Below are 22127 nucleotides of genomic sequence, written 5' to 3' on the forward strand. Positions count from 1 at the left end.
ATCATGAACATAATTAATCAGAGCATATTATCAAAATCGTCGATCATTGCGACTTCTATTCTTTTTATATATTATACTTCATATGTCTTACATACACTACCATATATATATGTTTTTTTATCCTGTACAAAACATAGAAAATACATTATACATTATACGTGTGTATGTGTATATATATATATATATATATATATATAGGGTGGGATTTAGAGAAAACGGTAGAAAGTGTGAGAATGGTGAGAACGCTTATCGATCGTCCGATCAAAACAATCTATGGACTAGATTGGCGCGGTGGCGTTTTCGTAAATAACATCAATTTTATTACGTGGACGCGCTTCATTAAGGGTAAAAGGGTCTTTTGACTTCTCCACACAAAACGCCATCTCATGAAATAAAACGCCAAAAACAAAAATCACAGACCATTCTAAGTAAAAACGCCATTATATATAAAACGCCAAACTTAATTATAATAAAATCCGCCTAAAAAACCGCCAAAAAAATCCTATATTTACAACATCTCAGACCTTCAATTAAAAACACACACAAAAACCCAAACGCCATATTTGATATATCCCATTCGCCTTAGAAACGCCAAAAAACCCAAACATCAAATACCTTCTAACCCAAAACGTTTTTTTTGAAATTCAGTTGGTTGTATGTAAGATTTCGCTCAATGAAATGAACAAAATCCTTAAGTGAGGATGTTGTCCATTTCATTGAGTAAAATCTTATTGATTAATCCTCAACTTCCATCCAATTTATAACACCAAAACATACAAAAACATTATTGAGCTTTGTTGTCAATAAAGTTTAGCTGTATGGGGAGGACAATATTGTCAGTTATCTTTCTTAACCGAGGATTAACAATGTTGTCCATCTCATACAACAAAACATTATTGATTTTATCATGATCAAATTTTGAGGTTTAAGGTGCTCTTATTGCTGCATGAGATGGACAAATCTTCAAGAAAAAGATGCTGATGTCAGACTGTGTGCTTCCAAAGAGCCACACAAAAAACTACTTGAAAAACAAAAAAACAATATGAATCATACGAAAGTCGAACCAACCACTTAACATGATTCAAAAAGGAAGAAAAAGACTGGTGACAGTGAAGATTTGGAAGATCAATTGTTTATGTATTCTTTTTTTTATTTTCCTTTTCAATTGATTGTTATATAATAAAAACGCCATATATACTAAAAATGCCAAAAAAGCCAAAATGCTTGTTTAAACGATATCATCCCGTTAAACGCCCCCAAAAACTCCCAAACTATAATAAAATTACTTTGAAAAAGTACTATAAAAACCAAAAAAATAAATAAATAAAAAATAAAAAATAAAAAGCAAACTTGAAAATGTAACTAGAAACAGTAAATACAAATCAGTAATGCTGAAGATAGAGAAAATTTATTATATTAGAATCTAAAACGCCAAACTTGAAAGATGGGACGTGTTACAGACTTCAGAGATAAAGCTTATCAAAAACAATAATTACAAATAGTAACTGAAAAGACGAATACTTTATTATAATAATGCACCGCCTAACTTAGGCGCCAAAAAGACATCCTACAAAATGATACGTCTCAGCAACTTCCATTTGATCAAACACAAAAAACAAACGCCAATACTACTAAATACCACTCACTCTAAAACACCAAAAAATAAAAAAATCAAAGATGTCTAATATGCTTTCTTGGATATTCATAATTGTTCTTCATGAAGTTTCACTGAATGAATTGTTATCAGAAGGGAGTAACTCAGAAAGATTTTGCTGCATGAGATGGACAAAAATTCAAAAAAGATACTGATGCCAGTCATATGGCATTTTGTATTTTTTGTTCTTGGAGAAAGTTTGGATGAGGAGAAGAGTGGGTTGATTATAAAGATGAAGATCAAGATAAAGAAAAAGCGAAAAACCCACTCACACGTCATAGATCTATGTCCCCAAACATTCACAAAAAAGCCAGTTCCACAAACGAGCAGGCAAAATAATCAAACCAATAGGTTTGTTAAGTTTTACATAAAACGCCATATTTTTGGTGACAATTCTGGTACTATTAAAGAAGAGAGAGACTGGTGACAGTGAAGATTGTGGAGAGAGATCCGATTAGGATTTTTAATTTATTTTCATCGCTTGTATTTTTTTTCCTGTGGTTGAAATATAATTTAACAATAGTAAAACGCCAAGATAACACAAACGCTAAAATGTTTATAAAAATAATAGAACAATGGGCCATCTTGTTTAAAACGCCTTGGAAAACACCATTTAAATAGATTTCCTGACCCCCTGGGTTCCAATGGCATACGATTTGAATAAACGCCATAAACGCCAAAATGTTAATACAATGAAACCCTTAAACGTCATTAATTATTGAATTTGGTTAACGCCAAAAAACTTAAAAACCAAAAATTAAAACAATATTGGGAAAAACGAAACTGGAAAAGCAGAAGATGAAAGGACAAAAAAGCCACTCCGCCCTTTTCTAAGCGGCGTGACACGTGTTGGGCCAGGAAGCGTTCTCACCGTTCTCACACTTTTGAGCGTTTTCTCCTGATCCCGTTTATATATATATATATATATATATATATATATATATATATATATATATATATATATATATTATAAGGTTAGTTTCATTTTCAAAAGTGATGTTCTCTCTCGTTGTATTTCCAGACGAGGTTCTTTCCCATGCTTCGGATTCGCTTTCTTGCATCCATCAGTTCCTCGCCATAGTGGTGAAATTTTGTCACATTGTTCATTGAGGGAAATGCAGGGGGTTCAGGTTGATAGTTTGAGTAAAATGGAAAAGGATCATTGATAAGGTTTTGAAATTCCCAATCGTTGGTCCACCATTCTTCCAACGGGTTTGGAAGTGGTTGTTGTGGTTGTCACACCCTAACCGATGGCGGAATCATCGGGGCACGGCACTAGGCAAATCAGAATGCTCAAGAGAATCCATAACAACTATTTAGTGACAATATTTAATGCATTCATTATCCCATACTAATAAGCAATATTTCATTAAACAGTTATACAGATTGCACGTCTCTCAAACAATACAAATCCGACAACCTAGATTTTATGTGGGTTTCTTGTCTTCCTAGTCTTGATTTGAGATAACTGCGATTATTCTGCAACATACGTTAAAATAAAGTCAATACAAAAAGTATTGGCGAGTATACAAGTTGCATAGATATAGTATAGAAAGCGTTTACGCATAACCAGCATGTAACACATAATAAGCGAATCAAGTAAGCTACCAACAATGATACATCCTAACCACGACACTGCGTTTTGGAGTATGCGCGACACGTGTTCACCACTGCGAACACGTGAAGTAGAGTGTGTTGTGATCCCTAGCAACCCCTGTCCACGACAGGTGCTGAGTCCAAACTATAGTACTATCGTTGCTAGAGGCGGTCCGGCACGTAACATTGTATAAGCATAACCACAAATAATTCAACTAATCACGTATAACATGCAAGTGTGGTTAGCGTTTGAAATGCGTTTAACTGTTGTGTTTTTGATATCGAACGTATATTACACCCAAAAGTGCGTTAAGCGAAAAAGGGTTCGAGTATACTCAAAGTGTGTGTTTAAAAAATAAACACAAGCTGGTATTGGATTGAAGGGAGCCCGTTTGAGTTAGCCTGTGAACAGTAGCATAAGTCGATGAGCAGAGTGTTAAACAGCGTGTAAACAGAATGTTGAATGATAGAGTGTTCGAATGATGATCCGAGCGAATGGGCATAACCCATCCAATTGGATGGTCATCCAGGGGGATGGTCATCCGAGCGGATGGCCATTCGAATGGATGGCCATTCGAATGAGTGTGCTTGTTTGGAAAATCGTTGAAGTTTTGAAGTTTAGTCAAATAGTCAAATCGTTTAGCATTGGAAATTATAAAGGGACAACTCACTTTGTCGGATGGTCACCCGGTCGGATGGCCATTCGAGTGGGTGTTCTGTTATTTGAAAAATTTACAACATTTTCTAAGTAAAAGGTTTGATGTTTAACGGAGATGGCGTGACGTCGTGTCAAACAACGAGAATACACCAAGAATAGCTCATTCGATCAGATGGTCTCAGCCCACTCGGTCAAACTTATTGTTCTTGATGAAGATCCATGTTCAACCCGTTAATCGGTCATCTCTCCGGTGGAAATCTGTTTTCAAGCCGGCTCTCGACTAAGGAGCGAGTAGAGGGTCCGAATGAGTCTAGATTCCATCGCTTTTGTGTAGTAAGTTGAAGGAAAGTTGAAAACAGTTGAAAAGTGTTGAAATGTTGTTTAGATTTAGTTCAAAGTGTGAAAATCTTTCAGATCTGGACTAATCTCGATTGAATGGATCTCCCTAACAGTTTGCCTAAGAAAACCGAGAGGAAGACCACCTTCAAGTGGTCCAAATCAGGGATTTCAGAGAAAAAGCAAGTATTTGTGTGTGATTTTGATGGAGAAGATGATGTAGAAGTGATTAGAGATGAAGGTTGTACAAGATTGGAGGAGAATTACTTACGGAATAGCCTTAAATCGTGATTAAAAGTGACAGAGAGCGACTTGAGTGCGTGTGATCGGATGAGAGAACCAAAGTGTTGGAATGAGACACAATGGTCCTATTTATAGGGGAGGGTGAAAGTTAAGGCGGTCGAATGGGTCGGATGGCTTCTGCCGGTCGAATGGTCACCCGGTCGGATGGTCATCCGAGCGGATGTCCATTCGGACGGTCGGTTTGCGTTTGTTAGTTTTCCAACTTTTGATGCATTCGACGTGTTTTGTTGCGTTAAACATTATGGATACTTTAAGCGTTTTAGCGAGATAAGTAGTATCGTGTTATGTTGTGTCTTAGTGTGATATTTGAGTTGCGCGTGCCAGCGAGTGCGCGTTCAAACAAGTGTTAGTACTTAGATTTCTATATATAACTAGTAATATTATATAATAGGTCATAGCATCAGTAACCGCGTTTCGAGTTTGCGTTTGCGAGTAGCATAGAAATAGCATAATAGTATATGCGAAAAACGTAAGCGTTGCGATATAGCGTGTTGTAATAAGCGATGTGTTTGAGAAAACATGCGAAGTAGCGTAGTTTGCGATATAGTTTACATTATGATTCAAATCTCTGGTGCTAGGCGTAACGAGTGTGGAGAGAGTAACAAGCGCGAAAGTGCAGGTTCTTACAGTCTCCCCTGCTTTAGGAAATTTCGTCCCGAAATTTATTCGCAAGGAGGACTGCGAGAATTGACACGAGTAAGTAGCGAGTAAGCGTTAAGGTAGGCGGAGGGTGAGCGAGCTGTCGATCGAGGATTGACGAGTGAGAGCGTCTTGGTGACATAGGGAAAGCGATGAGTAAGGCGATTCTTTGACTAAAGGATGGTAATTCACGAGTTAGCAATCCAAAAGTGTTTAAGTTCTCGAAAAGTTTCATTGCAAGGAGATTTTTAAGGGAAAAACTTGGTTTATGAAAATTTTCTTACGGTGTGGCATGAAACTGAGTCGTTGTTCATACCAGCGTTGTAGAAAAGTTTTGTTAAGTTATTAAAAGATTTTAAGGAAAGCTTGATTTACTAAAAGTTTCTTATGACGTGGTGTTAACCCGAGTCAATTGTTAAACCAACGTTACAAGATAGTTTTATTTGTCACAAAAGGTTTTAAAAGCTTCCAGAAAGAATTCCATTTATTCCAAAAAGTTTGCAAGAAAAATTCCGTTTTCACAAAAAGGTTTAAACAGTTCAAAAAGTTTTAATTAGCGTCGAGCCCCACATGGCACCTTTCCACGAAAGCTTGTTAATATGGCTAAAACACTTATATATAAGAAGTACCAGCGGCGTATCCACCATGCTTTGGCCATATTGCCTCTGTCCCGTGAAGCAATGTCATGTGTGTCGATATGGTACGGATAGATTTTTGGTGTCCTCGGTCCAAGCGATTAGTGGTTGGACCAAGTTCAAGAGGGAGATTGAGTAAACTGAGCGATGAAGTTACCTACGAATTCAGTTTAGCAATACGAATGTGCGCGAATGAGTCAGCGATTGAAGCATCGAGGTAGCGTGTGTGTTGTGTGCGATAAGCGGTAAGCGGTAAGCGATAAGCGATAAACGATAAGCGGTAAGCGACGAGCGATAAGCGATACGCAGAAAGCGATAAGCGAATAGCGATAAGCGATAAGCGATAAGCGATGAGCGATACGCGATAAGCGAAAAGTGATAAGCGATACGCGATAAGCGACGAGCGATACGCGATAAGCGACGAGCGACACGCGATAAGCGACGAGCGACACGCGATAAGCGATGAGCGATAAGCGTTAAGTGATGAGTGATAAGCGTTAAGTGATGAGCGATAAGCGTTAAGCAATAAGCATTAAGCGATAAGCGAAAGGGAAAAGCGATAAGCGTCGAGAGGAAAAAGCGATGCGAGTATCGAGCGTTGAGATTGACATGTGCGATAAGCGTTTAAGCGTTGAAGTGTTGAGAGGTAAAGCGTTAGCGAAGCGAGTTAGATTCTACGAAGGTGCGATTGCGTGCGTGTAGGCTTACGAAAAGTCTAGCGTTGACGCGTTTGAGATGCGATGAGATGTTACGCCTTGCGAAGGAGTTTAGCGTGTTGAAAATAATCTCAATAGTATACGAGGTTTAATAACGTTCAACTCCACATGGCATTCTCTTCACGGAAGTTTGTTAGCATGGCAAAGCACTTATATAGGAAGTACCAGCGGCGTATCCACCATGCTTCGACCACACCACTTCCGTCCCGTGAATAGATGTCATACTTTGTCGACATGGTTAAGACGCTTATATATAGGAAGTACCAGCGGCGTATCCACCAAGCTTAACCATGCTTTTAACGTTATGGCATCATTGGAACTTACTACGATCTCCGTGTACTTACCAAAATAATCCCGTGTGCACCCGTGATTAGTCCGATACTTGTACTTTTATCGTAACTTATTCCAAGGACGCGTAGTTAGGGTAAAAACACATTATATCGTGAGATGCTATATAGTGCTAGTAATATAATATGTGTGTGATTTTAGACTAAGTGCGAGGACGAGGAAGAGAGAGAGAGAGAGAGAGAGAGAGAGAGAGTCAACGTCGCATATGGTGTGGCGACGTCGAGCATTAGTATGAGTATAACATGTAAGAATTGCCGTTTGAGAGTCGTACCATCAACCGTGTCGTTCTGCGCCTGGTTGGTGTTGATGTTGAAGACTCTGGCTGGGGTTGTGGTTGCTGCTGGAGTTTCTGCTGCTTGTGCTGCGGCTGCTGTTGCGTCTGGTGCGGTGGCTGCTGTGGGTGCGAGCTGCGTTGGCGGTGCGGGGAGTGCTAGCATGACTTGATGTCGCGGCCCTGTGCAGCAGTGATGCGTGAAGTGACCAAAACAGTTGCAATTCGCGCAATAGTGACAACTAGCTCCTGATTGGTGATGATAAGTACACTTCAAGTACAGGGGGAGAGTTCCAGTGTAGGCGCGCCTTGGTAAAAGTGGAACTGCTCGGAGAGGTTCGGGTCAAGGCATTTCAGTTGTTGAAGAGTTTAGGCTCGAACTGTTTCGCTTGCAGTTGGTTTTGGCGGTGTCTTATGGTGGCGTGTCGTTGTCCGAGGCTTCATCTGAGGATTCGTCGGAGGATTCGATGATGATTTCTTGATTAGCCTTCCTGATGGACCCTTTGGACAAGAATCTAGCCAAGACTCGCTTGTCATTGATTTCTGCGGCCAAGAGATAGGTTTCTTCGATGGTAGCAGGTTTTGCAGCTTCGACAAAATCGCCCACACACTCAGGCAAAGCACGGATGTACTTCTTGATAGCCTTTTCGGGAGTGTCGACTTGGCTTGGGCAGATGATGCTAAGATGTTTGAACCTTGCTGTGAGGCCGACGTTGTCACCTTCGACTTGCTTGATTTCCCAAAATTCATTTTCTAGCTTCTGAACTTCGTGGGGAGGGCAGTACTCTTCCTTCATGAGCTCCTCCAGCTCGTTCCAGGAGAGCGCGTAGGCTGCCTCGCTCCCACATTTGTTACGCTCGGTTATCCACCAGTCGAGGGCTCTTGATTGAAATACTCCTGTAGCGCACGTGGTACGGAAATGCTCGGGGCACCCACTCTGATGAAGGGTAACCTCGATGGCATCAAACCACTGGAGCAGTTGAGATACACCTCCTTCGCCTGTGAAGACTATCGGGTCATAGGCTTTGAACTGTTTGTAGGAGAATGTAGACCTTAGCGTGTCGGCTTTAGAGTCTGCCGAAGTTTGAGAGTCGTTGAGGGATTGAATCTGCGAGACGATTTGAGGAATAAACTTAGCCATTTCCCTGGCCTCGAGTGAGGAGGTCCTCTTATCAGCATTTCTTCGAGCTTGACGTCGCGAGTTGGAAGCGTTCGACGACATCTAGTCAAAGAGAGAGATTTGGAGTGAGATTCGATCATAATGATTTTGAGTTTTTCGATGCGATTGAGCGCGCTAAAACTTGACATAGCTGATATAGTAAGATGTATTCACATAGGAGCCACATAAGTGACACGAAATTCCTAGTTTTTCACGATTCACATAAGCGGATGCGATTGTACATCGTATATTAGATACGTATATACTTGTATAGATAGCGCGAGGACGCGTTTAAGAGGGAGAGTTGTTTAGACTTTAGTTTTGTTGCGGACATTCGACTCTTGTTTTAGATTGCGACGACGGTGCGAGTTGTGCATTCGTAAAGCGGGGAAGCAAAAATCGATAAATCGAGAAATCGGTAAAGCGTAAAATTTCCGATTGCAACACATAAATGAAATAAATTGCATAAAATTGGCGATTGCAGGCTTGTAATAAGAGGGAGTGTCTTGGGTGTTAGACATCGACTACCCAAATTGGTTCAACTATCCACAACAAGTTCGAGCTCCCGCTTTGGCCTAATAGACTATGCCTTCACCGGGATGCGGCTACGACATTCGTCCTTCTAGTTACTATGCTGCTCGAGTCATCGGTACAATTTAGACTTTAGTGAGAGCTTTTGAAAACCATTTTAGGGAGTGGAACGGGTTGTCAAGATGCGGGTTTCACCCCTAACTTAACAACTTCGCTCCTAGCTGTGGTTGTGCTCACCGAATAAATTTGGGAGTTCCACCAGATAGGAATGGATATTTTCGTTGAGATGTGGATATCACTCCTAACTCAACGAAAGGTTCTCGTGCTAAGAATAATGCGCTAAGTGATCGATCTTATCGAGAGTTCTTGGTTTTCACACCTAATCTTGACAAAATCACTCGGTTGTGTTATTGTCAAACGTGTGCGTTGTGTTAGCCTTAGGAAAGGCAAAAGTAAGTTTTCAGCCTTAGGAAAGGCTTCTTTGTACAAAGCTGTATGTGCGGGAGTTCGTACGAAGATGTAGTTTTCGCGAGTTCGAATGAGGGTATCAAAAGTAGGCTTGTACCAAACCCCTATTGGGTTCACATGAAGCCGGTCTGTTGGTACTTAGACTATAGACTAGGTCAACTTCACACGACTTAGCCTAATTCTCTATAGTTATGACTCTGATACCAATATGTCACACTCCAACCGATGGCGGAATCATCGGGGCGCGACACTAGGAGAATCAGATTGCTTAAGAGAATCCACAACAACTATTTAGTGACAATATTTAATGCGTTCATTATCCATACTAATAAACAATATTTCATTAAACAGTTATATAGATTGCACGTCTCTCAAACAATACAAATCCGACAACCTAGATTTTATGTGGGTTTCTAGACTTCCTAGTCTTGATTTAAGATAACTGCGATTAACCTGCAACATACGTTAAAATAAAGTCAATACAAAAAGTATTGGTGAGTATACAAGTTGCATAGATATAGTATAAAAAGCGTTTACGCATAACCAGCATGTAACACATAATAAGCGAATCAAGTTAGCTACCAACAATGATACATCCTAACCACGAGACTACGTTTTGGCGTATGCGCGACACGTGTTCACCACTGCGAACACGTGAAGTAGAGTGTGTTGTGATCCCTAGCAACCCCTATCCACGACAGGTGCTGAGTCCAAACTATAGTAATATCCTTGCTAGAGGCGGCCCGGCACGTAACATTGTATAAGCATAGCAACAAATAATTCAACTAATCACGTATAACATGCGAGTGTGGTTAGCGTTTGAAATGCGTTTAAGTGTTGTGTTTTTTATATCGAACGTATGTTACACCCAAAAGTGCGTTAAGCGAAAAAGGGGTTCGAGTATATTCACAATGTGTGTTTAACAAATAAACACAAGCTGGTGTTGGATCGAAGGGAGCGCGTTTTAGTTAGCCTGTGAACAATAGCATAAGTCGTTGAGCAGAGTGTTGAACAGCGCGTAAACAGAATGTTGAATGATAGAGTATTCGAATGGTGATCCGAGTGAATGGGCATAACCCATCTGAGCGGATGGTCATCCGGACGGATGGTCATCTGAGCGGTTGACCATTCGAACGGATGGCCATTCGAATGAGTGTGCTTGTTTGGAAAATCGTTGAAGTTTTGAAGTTTAGTCAAATAGTCAAATCGCTTAGCATTGGAAATTATAAAGCGACAGTTCACTTTGTCGGATGGTCACCCGGTCGGATGGTCACCTGATCGGATGGCCATTCGAGTGGGTGTTCTGTTATTTAAAAAATTTACAACATTTTCTAAGTAAAAGGTTTGATGTTTAACGGATACGGCGTGACGTCATGTCAAACAACGAGAATACACCAAGACTAGCTCATTCGATCTGATGGTCTCAGCCCACTCGGTCAAACTTATTGTTCTTGATGAAGATCCATTTTCAACCCATTAATCGGTCATCTCTCCGGTGGAAATCCGTTTTCAAGCCGGCTCTCGACTAAGGAGCGAGTACAGGGTCTGAATAAGTCTAGATTCCATCGGTTTTGTGTAGTAAGTTGAAGGAAAGTTGAAAACAGTTGAAAAGTGTTGAAATCTAGTTGAGATTTTGTTAAAAGTGTGGAAATCTTTCAGATCTGGATTATTCTCGAATGAATGGAGCTCTCTAACAGTTTGCCTAAGCAAACCGAGAGGAAGACCACCTTCAAGTGGTCCAAATCAGGGATTTCAGAGAAAAAGCAAGTGTTTGTGTGTGATTTTGATGGAGAAGATGATGTAGAAGTGATTAGAGATGAAGGTTGTACAGGGTTGGAGGAGAATTACTTACGAAATAGCCTTGAATCGTGATTAAAAGTGACTGAGTGCGACTTGAGTGCGTGTGATCGGATGAGAGAACCAAAGTGTTGGAATGAGACACAATGGACCTATTTATAGGTGAGGGTGAAAGTTAAGGTGGTCGAATGGGTCGGATGGCTTATGCCGGTCGGATTGCGTTTGTTAGTTTTCCGAGTTTTGATGCATTCGATGTGTTTTGTTGCGTTAAACATTATGGATACTTTAAGCGTTTTAGCGAGATAAGTAGTATCGTGTTATGTTGTGTCTTAGTTGATATTTGAGTTGCGTGTGCTAGCGATTGCGTGTTCAAACAAGTGTTAATACTTAGATTTCTATATATAACTAGTAATATTATATAATAGGTCATAGCATCAGTAACCGCGTTTCGAGTTTGCGTTTGCGTTTGCGAGTTGCGTAGCAATAGAGTAATAGTATATATGAAAAGCGTAAGCGTTGCGATATAGCGTGTTGTAATAAGCGATGTGTTTGCGAAAACATGCGAAGTAGCGTAGTTTGCGATATAGTTTACATTATGATTCGAATCTCTGGTGCTAGGTGTAGCGAGTGTAGCGAGAGTAACACACGCGAAAATGCATGTTGTTATAGTGGTATCATTGGTTCAGGATTTATAGGTTCTGTGTTTATTGGTATCGAGGGGTAATGTGGCATATTCAGATTGATTTTATCAGGTATTGGCCTGAACATCTCGCAATTTCCAGGCATATGTCTAATTCCTCCCATGACAGGGGCATGGTTGTTGGGTTTGAACTTTTGCCTACAGTTAGTTTCCAATTGATTTTGCTGCTCGTTTGTTTTTTGTTGCAGTTGGAGTTTTCTTCTTCTTTTTGTCCCTTTTTACCTTCCAATCCAATCTTCTGTTTTTAGGAGGTGCTTTTTGTAACGGCTGAGCCTGAAATATCATTGGTTCATCTGTATCTGCTTCATACCCAATTTGTATACCGGTTTGATCTTCGGTAGTATTCATATCTAAATTGTTAACAAATATGTTCTGAAAAGCATCAGATATCTCTCTATTGCTCATAATGTTAGCCAAAACCAATAAAAACAACGAACTCCGAAAATCGAATATATATAATATTTGATTAGTGTAACACCCCAAATATATCAAATTATAAAATTATTTATGAACATATATGTATATATGTATGTATATTGAAACATAATTGACCAAGGTTAACTAACTTAGTTAAATAATACATGAATGAAATGAAAACAAAGAGTTAAAAACTTTTAAAATAAAAAGGAAACAAACTTGAGGGGATGAAATGGTCAAAATGAGATCAAGCAGTTTTAAAACGAAAAATAAAAAAGACACACACAAGTGTGTGTTCTGTACGACCAGAAAAAGGGGGGAAGGAGAAATCCTTCTTCAAACCTAAAATCATTAAATTGAAGGCAGAATTGGAGTCTAAATTAGTGCATGAATCGGTTTTAGTGATCACCTAGTCTAAGGGATCACAAGGTATGTTAAATTTTCTGTTTTAGTTAAGTAAGAATGATAAAGAAAAACCATGAATCTCAATTTTTGAATGGATTATAGATTATACGGTAGAATATATGACTACTAGGTGTTTAAAAATCACTATGTATGCTAAACTTGGAAGAATTTAGCATAATTTAAGTGTTAGGGTTTATGTGTTTGAATGAATAAGTGGGTTTTTGATTTCAACATGAAAGAAGCCAAATTGTTATGTGTATTAGCTTGATATGATGATCTTGATAGTTGCAATTTTATCAATGATCTAATTCTAATGAATGTATGTCATAATGGAACGAAATTGGGTTTATGGAGTTCATAAACCTAAGAAAAAGAAAAGCTTTAAATTCATGCCTACAAGGTGTTTGATGTAATGCCTAAGTGAAATTTGATTACTATTAATGTATGAAAGATCTTGATGTAAACCATACAAATTAACTATTTGAAAATGTGGTGAAATAATCATGATGATGACGAATTAACGATTGTCAGGTTGTACTCTATAGGCGACTCGAGTGATAAAGTGGGCGATAAGGTCGGGATCGATACGCGACTTAAAGGAAAGCTCTAAGGTATGTGGCTTTATGCTTCGTAGGATTTTATTAATGATTTTGTATTGATAAATGTTGAATAATGAAATGATACTAAAGAAATTCGGTCCATTCGTAAGTGCTGGATTTCACACAAATGAACCGAGTGGATAAATAACGAATATTGATATGTTTGGTTTGTTTAAAAGTGATGGTTTCACATAAACAACCAAACGGGTCAAAATAGCGAGTTATGGTATGTTTGGTTTGTTTTAAAGTGAAGGATTTCATATGAACAACCAAACGGGTCAAAAGGAAGTCTTAATGCATACCGGAATGGGTGCATGAATAATGACTTCGGTATAAACCCGGTTGATGGGTAAAATTATGAATATAACCCAGGTAACAGTAACGCGGACTATAAATCGGAGGACTCGGGTAATGAGTCATAATCGGAAGATTGTGAATTCTTAAAAAGAATTCAGATTAATTAAATTCGACCATTTGAAGGTTGAATGGGTCAATTAAGCGTAAACGCAAACCGTGTAATGGATGCGTGAAACGTGAGATTAATACTCCGGGTAATGGGGTAAAGTTGCAAAAAGAATATATATGTGTGAAAAAGATATGAATTCCATAAGCTTTTATGCTTAAACATGAGAATGGGTCAAATAATTAAATTTACGAATTTTGAATCGGTAGCGTAAAACACGTTGTTCTGAATCCGGGTTATGGATTACAAGTTAAACATGTGGACAATTGTTTTACGATCAAATAGGAACAAGTTTCGTGTAAAACAGATAAGTATTCGTTGAGATACGAGACTTTTACTAGAAAGGGGTTAAAAGGGAAAATGTGTAGCAGTAGCAGGCTGCCGTAACCTACGGCCTGCCAGCCGTAGGCTACGACAGGACTCTTTTGGAGTGTTTCTTGCTTGTTGGCCGTAAGCTACGGTTCCTTAACCGTAGCCTACGACGGGGTATTAGAAAATTTTTATATATGTTGTTTTTTGATATCCGGATTTGTAGATATGTTTATGCTTCGTATAACCAATGTATATGATGGTTTTTGATATTTAGGTGCTTACGAGGATGTTTTGAATGAAGATCAAGCTTACCAAAGAACCGAACACAACTAAAGATCAAGTCTTTGCATTTTTGTTCTTTCGCATATCAAATCAAACTTGTTAACATGTTTAAATATTTTGAAACACTTATCAAAAGTTTTTGTAAGTTCGAAATTAGAATGAATTCTATTTGCATTATATTATATATAAATGCAAAAAGTTAATAAATTTGAAGTTAAGTAAGTTCGGGCTCACAATATTCACATAAGTTATTTCATTTATTTCCTGACTATCAAATTTAAGTATTCTCACAATACTTAATTAGCTTAAATCAGTGGCTCTGATACCATTTTCTGTCGCAACCCCTGATCTCACCCTGTACAAGAGTCGTGAGCAGATACAACACTGGTACCGATGTTTATTAAATTCGCAATGGAAAATTTTCATTAGGACCGGGTGTCAGGAAAAATATCAATTTTTTTTTTTTCAAAAAACCATAGTTTTCATTTTATAAACTATGGGATGAAACCCATATTTACATAAAGTATTTTCACTGGGATAAACCCTTGATTACAAAACACGTTTTATTCAGGTTTACATAGCCACTTATTTAAGCTTGAGTGCCTTATAGCACTTTCCCTTTTCTTCACAGTAAATCACCTGAAACGCGTTTTAAAAACATTTGGTCAGCGAAAATACTGGTGAGTTCATTCAATTCTTCGAAAAGACACTGTATTGTAATTACAACATTAAGAGTTTTTACATTTGTTTATATCTTACTATTACCCAAAGGTATATGTCAATAAGCAATTTCCGTGACTGTGGTCATATTACCGGTAGTCATTCTCCCAACTAGTGAAGCTTTATACAAAACCCCATATACTGGCAGTAATTTCTCAGTAAGAATAAAAAGACTTAATCACTGTAAATATAATTAGAAAACATTTAGGGTTTTGAAATCATTTGATAAAATAGATTGACTCACATTGTAGATTTAGGGTTTTTAGTAATAGCCTTCTGGTCTAAGTCTTGGGGTTTCTAATTAAGCACACAATGCGACACGTATTATTCTATTACCCAATTCAAACTTTAACGATAATCACGATATCAAAACCACAACGTAGATGACAAAGTATAGCCTTATTCAGGCAACACTTATACATCCGTTGATTTGATTTCAAATCGATCGGACAGAGTATCGTACCAGTGATCCGGGTTAGCACACTAGTTACGGGGCAGAGTTTTAGGGTTTCGGGTATTATATCCGTATTACGATAGGAAAAGAAAAGTGTTTGAGCAAGTTTGAAAGCTCAAATCTCGTCCAATTTATAGCTGAGGTTTGACCTTGTCGCGTCGGAGGACCTAGTTCCCCTATCACCTTCGTGTAGTGCAATAGTGTTAGACTAGCGCTAAGGTGTAAGGATATAACGGATAAAAAGTGTTAATATTTAAAAGATATAGATACAATTATCCCTTGACGAGTATAGTGTTGTGTTGTAAAACCAACCTATCCATATTCCATCCCCCTACTCCACTCCCACTCCTAGTCTTGACCGACTTCACCACCCAACTACTCAACGTGTTCTCCTCCTGTTTCATATAATAATATGTTCACCAATATTCCATCCAACTAATAAGAAAAAGATTAACCTCTACAACACTCCCACCGCCACCCCTCACGCAACTCCCTCCCTCCTTTATATATACCCTACCCTCTTACTCTTCACTCTCACTAAAAACCAAAACCAATGGCACTTGAAGCTCTCAACTCAACCCCTCACACCACCTACATGGTTCAACCCAACCCTTCTAAGCGCTCACGCATCGACCCCCACATGGAAACCGAGGAAGAGTACTTGGCTTTTTGCTTGATGCTTCTCGCCCGCGGCAGCCCCTCCGCCGCCGTCTCACTACCGCAACATAACCATTCTCCGGTGGCTGCTACTTACAAGTGTAGCGTCTGTAACAAGGGCTTCCCTTCTTATCAAGCACTTGGTGGCCATAAAGCTAGTCACCGGAAAAACCTTCCAGACGACCACCTCCATACATCCCCCACCACCACCACCACCGTGTCGGTTTTGAAACCTAGTGGCAAAGTCCACGAGTGCTCCATCTGTCATCGATCATTCCCCACCGGCCAGGCTCTCGGTGGTCATAAAAGACGCCACTACGACGGCAACAACCCCGGAAGCGCCGTCACGGCATCTGACGGAGCTGCTTCCAGTCAACCGCGTGATTTTGACTTGAACTTGCCGGCTTTTCCTGACTTTCAAGTGGGATTGACCGTTGACATCGGGAAGAAAAGTCAACTCTCGGTTCATGAACAAGAAGTTGAAAGTCCACTTCCGATCAAGAAGAAACCTCGTTTGTCGGATTAATACAAGATTTACCTAAGATGATCGTCGAATTCATTTGTTTTTTTTTTCTTTTTACTTTTTAAAAATTGAAATATATTATAGAATGGATAATATGTACATAGAAGATAGAATTCCTGTATCTTGATCATGTCATGTTGCTACTATATTATACCATTCATTTGATTCGTTAATTAATGATATGAGATTTCTTTTTTATTTTATTTATTATTATTCCTAGACGGTTACTCTTTTCTTAATTAAAATACATACATGTTTATTCTATCTTATATAAAAATAAAAATAATAATAATAACTCGATTGGTGATGTATTGACATTATAAACCGCCCATGTGAGTTCATGCCTAAATGCACATGAAAACCCCCAAATTCATGGTTCTAGCTTTACCATTAATCATTAGTGGTTGTAAAACTGCCTTATATATAGTATTTTATACCTTTAAAGTTTTCTTTATAACTTTTGAAACAGAAAGTGTAATTTGGGTTGTGTAAAGTGGGCGGAAAGTCGAATATATTGGCAAGGGCGACGTGTCATCTGGACAGATAAGATTAGGAAGAATGGTGTGTTTCGTTAACTGTTGACGTGCTGGAAACAGTTACGTAGTACACTACCTTACAACATTTTCCTTCAGACAAACTTTAACACCACATCTATACAATAATTTCGTGAGAGTTATGTGAGTATATAACTTGCACTTATTTGATTATGGTGTTTTTTTAAATATCTTTCTATTAAATTTAGCAGTTTTAGTTAAAAGGGTTTGTTAAAGTATTACGTTACTATTATATATACTATTATATAGGCAGTGAGATTTTAACTAAACCACTCTATTATATTACAAGAGTATAGTGGTTTTAAGTTTTAACTAAAATAAAATTGACTTTTACTTCTTTTTAATAAAAATAAGAAATATTTTTTATTGGTTAGATTGTGATTTGGCCCCACACTCAAACCCCCATGCCCGTTAACCATTTAACGAACAAGAGGGCGTGCCCCCCCCCCCCCCATACCATGTTAGTAACGGTTTAACAAAGAAACTGTGACATGGAGGCCCATTGACGCCTCACTACACGCAACCTAATTAACAGTAAAGGATATGTACTAATGCCATGTATCAAACAAGTTGCTTTGAAGAGTTGTGTACTATCCGAATTTTGATGACCCGATTTAATTAAATGGGTACGCCCTCACAAAAGAAGAAATAATAAAGAGTGTATTGCCAATGAGGTGGTGGTGGAGGAATTGGGGAAATACTTGGTGTTTTTTATGATTCAGGTTCGACTACCACTCTTCCTATTATTTTCTGCGGCATCCAGGTGAAAGGCGAATACAGGTGGCACCGGTTCGTCTTGGATGAGAGGCGAAGTTTTACCGATTATTCCACTGTTGTGTCTTCAGTCGGGTGGAGGTTGGGTTTCCGCGCATCTAGGAGAGCCAAAAGGCTGGCGACGGTCGAGTAGTCGATCTTGGCCACAGTGTCCGGTATCACGGTAGTTGGCACATCGTTTCTTTCCGTTAAAAAAAATAAAATAAAGAGTGCATTGAATTTGGCAGCAAATGATTAATGAGTTGTCCACCACCTCACTGTAAGATTAAATATATTACGTATTGGTATTTAATCTATAGCCATCATAATCATTTACATTATAGAGATCAAAATATATTAGAACCTATTAAATAATTAGTTGGTAATTGTTGATGGACCATATTACCCTTATTAACTAATTAGGGTTTCCTCCTGGGTGCTTATATAAGGAGACTTATGTGGAGGTTAAGGGGTTACACAGTTACACAATCAGACATCCCATTAGCCATAACATCATAATGCTCGACCTCCTCTCCATAACCGATTACCCCTTTATCGGTTCTCATCATCACCATCATTAGATTGCACCCTAAGGAGGAACCAGACGAAAACTGACAACTATGTCAAACACTATTGCTGCATCTACATCTGGATTCTCTGCTGGCCTGTACTGATGCAATCAAAGATATGTTTTTCATGTTTTCCTTCATGTATAAACAGAACTGAACCAACATGTGGTATCAGAGCATATGTTGATTAGTCAGTTCTGTTTTCGTATCCATAATTCTGGGATTGAAACTTGGAAAACGGAATTTTGAAACCTTATGAATCATAACAGCCGGTTTCGAGTCGGCCTTGTCCACTCGAGATCATTGTTTTCGGATAAAAGCTTAATCATATGTTTATTCGAAATTAACTGGTTTATGTTTTAGCCGAAATCTGTTTAGAAAATTATTAATTTTCAGGTTTCGGGTTCCAGAATTTTATGTTTACTTTTTTAGGGTTCATCACTTGTTCTTAGAAAATTCAAAAATTCTATTATGTTTTGGAATATGATTCGGATTATTAAGTGTTTTTCCTGTTTTGATCTGTTTTGTCCTCTAAAGATTTCGAAAAACTGTTATTAGATAAACAGATTATGATTTTGAAATATCTGATAAAATTAAATCTTTATTAAAACAGGAAACACTATCATAAAATCCCTTAGATTTCGAATTTTCGGTTATGATATCACAATTAACAGCTGTTGATGAGGTTGGTACTCGCAACCATGAGATTGCTACTCGCAACCATGAGGTTGCTACTCGAGACCATGAGGTTGCTACTCGCAACCATGAGGTTGCTACTCGAGACCATGAGGTTGCTACTCGAGACCATGAGGTTGCTACTCGCAACCATAACGTCATTAGTCGAGACCGTAGTTGCGACTCGCAACCATAACGTCATTAGTCGAGACCGTAGTTGCGACTCGCAACCATAACATCATTACTCGAAATCGTGGTTGCGACTCGAAATCTCATTATTTTAAGCTGTTTAAGCTGTTCGATCCGCGCTAACGGGTGGTTTGCTATTAAATGATTGGTTTTTGTAATTATTTAGTTAATTAATGAGGATCAAATAATGTTTTACAAAACCAAAAACGGCTTTACTTGAATGAGTTTTTGATATATCATTTCTGGCCAAAGCTGACTTGATACATCTACTTATCGTTCAAGTATTACGAAAGCTATGTTAAGTGTGCATCATAAGCATGAATGTTTTAATATCTGGCCAAAGCTGATTTAATTCCTTCATAGATGGCATACTTAACAAGTGCATAACTAAAGTGATTGTCTCAATTTCTGGCCAAAGCTGATTTGTTACAACCACTTTGCACACATGCTTAAATGATTACACTTCTGGCCAAAGCTGTTTTGTCTTCGTTTAAGTAGAACTTTAAGTAGTCTATTATTTTGATGTTAGTAATAGACGTATCACAATCTCTTCACATAATGATCCTTATATTAATGATCCTCAATTAATTTTTTGTGATCATTTTGTCTGCCTTATTCTTAGTACCCATAATTTTACTCACTATAATTTTCTTCTAAAAATCTCATCCACTCTAATTCCTAAACCTAAAATGTTTGCTTTATTTAAAGTTTCTATAAGAATTAGCTCTTAAATTAAATACTTGATTATCTCTTAAGACACGATAACCCTATTGCTCTCTTCTGATAAGGCACTACAGAAGAAAAGTAGAGCGTGATGATTAGGATAAATCGAACATGATGTCTCTTATGATAATCAAGAACTCTCTTACATAATTGCTATCACTAAAGTTATTCCAGATTAAGTTTTCCTAAGACTAATCTATAATTCTGGAATAATCACAAAAACTCCTAAGGTGCATGTCTTCGTTTAAAATTATAAATTATAAGGTTAAGTGGTATATGTGAATATATTATAATGTACAATACCATGACCCATAAAGTTAAGGGCTTACGCATGGAAATAAGTACATTTTCCAGTACATTACATACTAAGTTTTCATTTGTACAATTTGATGCATTATAAATCAGCTATAACACTCAAAAGTACCAAAGTATAACGAGTGTGTTGATAAGCAACATATGTACATAGAAATAAATGTTTGAAACTGGAAAATAAGATGTTATTCACCCTACAACCACTAAAACCTTAAGAGAGGATTGTTCTAAGGTCCATAGACAAATTACAAGTGCTAATCCCAACGTTAAGGTTCTTCCAGGGAAAATCTCATTGCATAATTATGTCATTAGACTAGGCATAAGCAATGAGACTATCCATTATTCTAAAGAACAGTTGGATAAATTAATTAGATAGTAACTTCCTAATGATATTTAAGTCTGATAATTTTAATATTCCAATTAACACATGATTAGTTGATTCTAGTTCCATACGTTTCCTTACCAGAACTCGACAAATAACTAACATGAGAGTTAGTGACAAAATTAAAATGTTAAGACTATAAGAACCATAATGAACAGTCTTCCAACAACGCTTTTCGATACTTTATATATTCTGAAGATTAATCAGAATATAGTATCATAATTAAGCAATGTTATGAAGGTTGTGAGGTTTGCATAGTCAACATAAAGTCACACTTATCTTAAACTCTCCTCTTATTTGTTCTAAATATCTGGATAGAAACATTACTAAGATGAAACTAGATGATACCTTACTTTTTCACAACTTTTGTCATCATGCAAATGAGAATTTGACAAAAGGAAAATGAGACTTACAAATTTCATCCATTAGAACCAAAATTCATGAGAAATCATGACATGGTTAATGAGGATGATTATTCATCTAATCTCATTTTAAGTGATTTTAAATCATGACGTTAAAGCCCTAAAATATGACTTGGCTTGAGGAATAAGCATAGGTCCATCATAAGTCATTCATTGACATTCGTGGAACTTATTCCAAATGGAATATTCAGACATAATTCATTTATCATTTAACAGAATATCAACTTGTATCTAAATTTTGTCACATATGGCCCACGGTCTTAGAAGAAATTTATTCATACATATACTTTATAAGATTTCTATTAAATATGTCCCTAAGTTTCTTATGACATCTGGACGTTAAAGAAATCAAATAAAGTCTAACGTATATGTGATAGGTTCCCACGTCACGTAGCTCATTGAAACTTCTCTTGTAGCATTCTAGAGATATTAAAGATCAGTGGGAGCATTAAGTGTCTTAATAATACCTGCAATAGTTGCAAGAGGTGGGGGAGTGAAAATTTTAAATTTACACCTCTTGTACAAGACATCGCTCCATCACGACACTGTTCTATCAAACCTTATCTCCTTAAATCTAATGCTACTCTTACAAAAGTTTCATTGTTGCTTAATTGTGGGCACACTTAGATTTCTTACCTAAACTAACATAATCCTCAACAAGAGAAACTACAACAACTAACGTCATTAACTTGTTTCTCTATTAGAATTTGTTGGTCGTTACATATTGACTCTACGCATGCTGAGTTCCTAAAGATTTCTAAGGTCAGTAGGAGCAGTCAAAGTCCTTATCATGACTTGCAAGGAATACAAGAGGCGGGGGGAAGAGTGTCATTAAATTTCACTCCGAATTTAACTCCGATTACACCTCTTGTATACCATACTACACCAACCCTTACAACTTAGAA

At 37.8% G+C, this 22127-nt stretch overlaps 1 protein-coding gene across 1 annotated transcript; it reads left to right on the top strand.

The window, feature by feature from the left end:
• The first annotated feature begins 15885 nt into the window (after nucleotides 1–15885).
• LOC110917256 (zinc finger protein ZAT10) lies at nucleotides 15886–16841 on the top strand. The gene has a single exon (XM_022161844.2). The coding sequence runs from the start codon at nucleotides 16017–16019 to the stop codon at nucleotides 16644–16646; it is 630 nt and encodes a 209-aa protein (XP_022017536.1). The 5' UTR covers nucleotides 15886–16016; the 3' UTR covers nucleotides 16647–16841.
• Nucleotides 16842–22127: the final 5286 nt, after the last annotated feature.

The sequence above is a fragment of the Helianthus annuus genome, chromosome 16, assembly GCF_002127325.2.
Source record: "Helianthus annuus cultivar XRQ/B chromosome 16, HanXRQr2.0-SUNRISE, whole genome shotgun sequence".
NCBI classification, from domain to species: domain Eukaryota; kingdom Viridiplantae; phylum Streptophyta; class Magnoliopsida; order Asterales; family Asteraceae; genus Helianthus; species Helianthus annuus.

Excerpts from the sequence above, each read along its gene's own strand:
- LOC110917256 (XM_022161844.2), top strand. The coding sequence starts at position 16,017 with ATGGCACTTGAAGCTCTCAACTCAACCCCTCACACCACCTACATGGTT.